General features: G+C 33.7%; 1 protein-coding gene across 1 annotated transcript; it reads left to right on the top strand.

Annotated features, from left to right (window-relative positions):
• Nucleotides 1-2410: 2410 nt before the first annotated feature.
• LOC143546000 (protein LURP-one-related 8-like) lies at nt 2411-4582 on the top strand. Its single transcript, XM_077037758.1, has 2 exons — nt 2411-2657; nt 4053-4582. Exons 1-2 carry the CDS (start codon nt 2415-2417, stop codon nt 4395-4397), a joined length of 588 nt encoding a protein of 195 aa, XP_076893873.1. The 5' UTR covers nt 2411-2414; the 3' UTR covers nt 4398-4582.
• The last annotated feature ends 1681 nt before the right edge of the window (nt 4583-6263 follow it).

The raw sequence follows: 6263 nt of genomic DNA, 5'->3' as shown, positions 1-6263 counted from the left end.
ATATATAAAGAACACCATCTTGTTTGTATTTCATACAAAATTAACACCATGTTTTTCAAAAAAGAAAAAAAAATCCTGTTTTTGTAAAATACTTATTTGTCATATTCAGTTATTGATATTGATGTCGTATACAAGAGAACTATTTTAATCCGAAAATGTTTTCAAACCAGATTTACAAACTTTTCAAGATTTAAGAAAAGGAAATCGACATTTAAGAAAACAATGATGATAAAAACAATTAAATTTTAAATGTTATTTGACATGTAAAATTATGTTTATAAAAAAGGTAGAGATATTGAATTTTAATAATCCAAACTTTGTTCTATTGGTCTGCGCAAGCCAAACTTTAAAAATGTGTTACAACAGATTGGCCGCTAACAAGCTTTTTATCAACAGGGTTAGATTCCGTTAGTTTTTGATGACGTGGATGATGACGTGTACGATGATGTGGCAAAAATAATGATTTGGACTGCTTATGAGGTAAAAAATTATTTTAAATTAAAATTAAAAATTTCTAACCAAAATAAACGAACCGAACCATTTTTTTGAACAAAAATAAATGAGCCAAACTACTTTTCTAACCAAAATAAACGATCTGAACCACTTTTTTTTAACAAAAACTGAACCATTTTTTTAACAAAAATAAGCAAACCAAACAACTTGTTTTAACAAAAATAAATGAACCGAAACATATATTTTTTTAAATAAAAATCAACGAACCGAACTACTTTTCTAATAAAGGTAAAACTCAGCTCGAGAGAGTTCGGGTCGGAAGTGGTTCATGTCAGAACGGTGGTGGTGATGGCGGTTCGGTTCGTTTATTGTTGTTAATAAAATTGGTTCGGTTCGTTTGTTTTTGTTAATAAAAAAGTGGTTCGTTTAATTGATTTTGTTAAGAAAAGGAGGTTCAGTTTGTATGTTTTTGTTAGTTCGGTTTATTTATTTTTGTTAAAAACAGAATCTAACCTCGTTAGAGAAAAGCTCATTGGCGATTAATAAGTCGAAATTTGAGATTGTTGTGATACAATTTTAAAGTTTGGCTTAGCACCGGCTAACGGAAGAAAGTTTAAATTAATCAAATACTATATTCTGAAAAAGTATAGTTGATATATGGGTTTCTGGATATATTCAAATTGAATAAACCAAAAATGGTAAAGTAAAATTTTAAAGACGCAACAATGCACGCGTCAACCAACTAAACTAAACTAAAAATGGATTTGTCGTCGGTCGGCACCAATCACCATCAAATATCGTCACCACCTTTTTTCTTCGGTCTCTATCCACATATTTAATACTTTATTTACAATCACAATAGGATTTAAAAGTTAATCATAATTGCATATATTTGGTATTTAGAGTCGGCAATTTTCATATCTAATTGTAAAAGGTTATACTATACTTTTTAGATAGCTTACTCATTATGTGTCAAAAGTTTATCGGTTTGCATGTAAATTTAGGTATACTCATTTGCTAACACATTTATTTAGATGATTATTACCTAACAAACCGATAAGCTAAGTCAAAACATTATAATATCTAGCATTAACCAAGTTTTCTAGGTGTCCTATTATAAAAACTTACAAATTTTTTTATATATAAAATCTACTTATCTTTGGGTATTTATTTAACTCAACAATAACCAACATTCATATCTAGATCACTAAAATTAAAAAATAATATTAAAAATTGTATAAGTAATTTATAACATTGAAGCTTATTATAAAAGTTTGGTATTTTTTTATATACAAAAGATTTGATTAACTTTAATAAAACACTTAAAAACTTAACTTAATTTACAACAAACTTTTCCATTTAAATATATCTAACTACACATGTAAAAATTAGATCCCATCACCTCATATACGAAAAGACAAATATCATACTACCATGTAGTGGTGGATCTAGAAGAAAAAGTAAATACGTAGCTTAGGCTAATAAATTTTTGTTCAACGGTAACTAATACATAAAACGAAGAAGAAAAAGAATTTATATTAAAAATTTACTTCGTCACGAAAGTTGAGAAGAAGCCCCGACAAATTCTCAACCTATGCTTCTACCAGTATGTTATGATGAAAACTGAAAAGTGTAAATATCTGAGGTGAGTACGTCACAAATACTTGGAGGGACGATGTTGATGTATAAGAGAAGAGAACGTGTTAAGTGTTTCGTCCATGAATAATTCGTCGCTATCCATCCGTTGTTCATGAACGTCATTGATGATCATCTTATAATTTTTTTTAACTTATTCAATGGCCATATGATTTATCTTTAACTTATTGTTATTATTATTGAATTTAATATAAAATAAAAAATGTTTGTGGAGACTATAAGACCCTCTCTTCCTCCTCTATCCACCTTCAACTTTGATCAAAACTCTTTCTCTATCTCACACACAAAACACAAAACAAAAAAATATGGCTAAAATATACCCTAACGCGGTTGCTCCTCAAACGCGGCAATCTTTGTCCGCAGTCACGAACGGCCCCCTCGTCCTCACCGTTTGGAAGAAGTCTCTGCTCTTCAACTGCTACGGCTTCACCGTCTACGATTCGAACGGTGATCTCGTCTTCCGAGTAGATAACTACACCGCTGGAACCAAGTCCGAGATCGTCCTTATGGACGCCTCCGGAAGTTCGCTTCTCACAATCCGTCGCAAGGTAGTTGCATGTTTTATTCTCAGAATAGTAATGTTTTGATTTCAAGATATAGTTTTGCTATTTAAAAAAGCCAGATGCGTAGCTTGTTTGCCCTTCATTTCATTAAAGAGGAGTGATTATATCGAAATGAATGGCAAACTGGCAGTGTCCGCTTTTTTTATAGCATTAATTTATTATTTAAAAAGCGCTGTGTAGTGTGTAGCTTGTTTGCCACTTATCGAAATAAATGACTTAACCTGTAACAAGCTATGTCACAACTCGCAAGTGCTTTTTATATAGCATTAACGGAGTTTTGCTATTCAAAAAGTAAAGAAGCGTGGATTGACTTACTTATATACGATCAACGTTCCTCGGGTATGAGTGTGCTGTATCACCGATGGTTTTTCGGAATATGAGTTCTTCCACCTACAAAATGAGCAGCACCGTGAACTTACCCCTCAGAAAGGGACAGAGGGGTCCTCTTTGGGGTAACCCTCCGGTGTGAGAATAAGATATTGTAGGAGAAGATGATAAGAATGTGAAAGTGAGTAAGGACTTAGAATATATTTTCTTGCTTACCTCCCACTGTGGAGGTGGTGTGGTATTTATAGTATTAGGGTTTCCAATGATTGGGCTCAGACCCAATTAGGGCCTTTTTGGCCTCCTCCTATTGCTTCGCGCCACGTGTCCTTAGGACACCTGGTGCTTTTTCATTGATTATTCTCTGACCAAGGTATTTCACCTGACCCATGTGCAATCACGTGGTAGCACATGGGCTTTGCTGAGTTGTCCACCCTTCATTGGCAGCTGTCAACATCAGCATGTTCTTTATTCCTTAAAGGATACCTTCTGGAAGGTTGTCTGATGAGCACAATCATGGTTGTCCTTATCCTGATTTGGATAAGGACGTGGTTGATTGTGTGCATGTGTGATATGCGCCTATCCTGGGGATGCGCGAGGTCTTCTCTTTATTCTCACGCGCAGATGTTTCATGCGCATATGTGATATGCGTGAGCATGTGATATGCGCAAGCATATGTAATATGCGTGAGCATATGTGATATGCGCCACGCGCAGATGTGATATGCGTGAGCATATGTGATATGCGTGAGCATATGTGATATGCGGCACACGCATAGGTTTTGGCTTTGCGTCTTCATGACATCCTGATTTCAAGCCTCTTGTCTATATCTTGTGAGTTGACCCGCCCCGCTCGATGTTAAGGCGGGTGCATACCTCTTCAAAAAGCATTAAATACGCAGCTTGTTTGCCACTCTGCCTTTCAATTTGTTAAAAGGTCGAGGACTATTCACATCGAAATGAATAACAAACTGCCGTCGCTAATGCTTTGTAAATAGCATTAATTTGAAAATTTTATTTTACCGAATTAACTAACTTATTAAACAATTTTCAACAGAGGTTAAGCCTACTTGACAATTGGCTAGTATACGACGGAGATACGACGGGGAACCCTCTGTTCGCAGTGACGAAAAACGTGAATCCGTTAAACACGAAATCCCTAGCTCACGTGAGCAGCACGGGATCGAAGAAGAAAGTGATCTACGAGATCGAAGGATCATACACGCAGAGGTGTTGTTTTGTTTTTGACGACAAGCGGCGGTGTGTGGCGGAGATTAAGCGGAAAGAGTCGGTGGGAGGTGTGACGTTCGGAGGAGATGTGTTCCGTTTGCTTGTGCAGCCTGAGATTGATCCGACGGTTGCAATGGCGCTTGTCGTCGTCCTTGATCAGATGTTTGTCTAGACGTAAATTTCAAGTCGATTAAAATTTAGCGGCTTTGGGCTTGGTGTTTTCGTTTTATATAAAAGATCAAGCTCCGTCACCATAATGAAGTTTGTTATTGTAAATATGATTCGGTCCCTTACATGGTTTTTACAAAAGTTAAGGGCCGAATTGACGATCTCATATCTTTTAATATTTTTTAGTATTCTGGACTCTACAAATAGCCTTCCTATCTGATAGGATATGTACCAGGTATGGTTGTGTTGTATTTAAAATATTATATATGATTTATGAGGCTAAATTGTAAGGTGGATTTTCAAACGATCCAAGGGCCAAATTAACCGACTTTCTTTAGTTTATAAATATTTGGGTGTTTTGATGTTATCTTTTATAACTTGGAGTTTGAGTAAATAGTATGCATTCGCTATTTTTATAACGTGAGAAGAATAGAAGATTTGAATTGATATCTAAACTTTCTTTAAACAGCGTGACAACTTATATGACGTGTCAATATGAATTGCAAAAGTTTAGGATGATTTGGTTTTGTCCTTAATAATAAAAAATTGAGGTTTGGGATGATTTGGTTTTGTCCTTAAAAATAAAGAATTTGAGGTTCATGTTTTGTAACGGCAAAGATTTTTCGATTGTGATATTCAAGCCCAATTAATGGTGAAAGCAACAAAAAACGTAGGTTTTTGGTAGAAGGTCTTTTTTATCTAGAAATGTGACTAATTGATTTGAATGTTTTCATAATCTTCTTCTTCGGAGAAATGATTGGTGTATATATATTTGTTAGAAGCTTCGAGACATGCTGATAATCACGTGTATTGATGTTGAGAACAGAAAATAATTCCATGATAATATTCAAATGTGTTAATATCAAGATAAATAGCTAGTCAAACTTTTGGTTGTTCGTTGGCTTAAAGAAAAGTAGAAAACGGTTGTGATTGGTAACCTAAGAGGATTAAAATTCTATATTTTTTTTTTATTATATTTATCAAAGTAAAAGCAATCGTTAGTGAACTACATTATTTCAATAGTTGCTTATAATAATTCTCATAAATATTTTTAAGAAAATATGCTAAATAATATGCTGCGTGGATACAATAATAGACCTAATATGCATTATTAAATAAACCTTTCATCATATAATAAAGGAAATTGTCCAGTAAACTGGAACATTTCAATGTAACTATGAAGTCACCCTCACACTAGTACACCACCACCACCACCACCACAACCACAACCACAACCGTCATCAATCTTGGGCCCATCGCTGCACCTACCACTAGCCCAGTAAAAACAAGTAATAACAAAAATTAACATTTTAATATAAGGGTATTCCTAGTGGGTTCTTTAAATTATGTGAGAGGGTTCTCTATTTTTTAGAGATGGTTAAAAGTGGTTGTGAGAGAAGGGGAGAGAAATATGAGTGAATGAGAGAGAAAAAGTATTGATAAAAGTATAAAAGAAAATATTATTTAATTGAAAATAAGAGAAAAGATGATGATTTTAGTATAATTATAGAGATGAAGATGAATAATGGACTGAGAATACTTTAAACATACTTTCACCATAAATATCTAGCAAATGTAAAGAGTTTTAAACAATTAATCCACAATCAATAACCTATAACACAAAAAATAATAGAAGAATAGAAAAGTATCTAGCAAAAATAAAGATTTTAAAGAATCAATCTCAAATATTTACAAGTGCAATGTTTTAAGGATTTTAGGGTGGAAAACTTTGTTCTGAAAAAATCCATTATCAAAGAAAATAATGGATGAAGAAAAAGATATCTAGCAAAAATATATATAAACAATTAATCCACAATCAATAGACCCGGTAACACCTAAAATAAAAGACGAACGGATGATTGAACCAAGG

Source organism: Bidens hawaiensis, unplaced genomic scaffold, assembly GCF_021521415.1.
Source record: "Bidens hawaiensis isolate Kalapana, Puna unplaced genomic scaffold, B.hawaiensis_p1.1 tig00014140_1, whole genome shotgun sequence".
NCBI lineage: Eukaryota > Viridiplantae > Streptophyta > Magnoliopsida > Asterales > Asteraceae > Bidens > Bidens hawaiensis.
The sequence above is the reverse complement of the archived record's forward strand: the minus strand, read 5'-3'. Positions and strand labels throughout refer to the sequence as shown.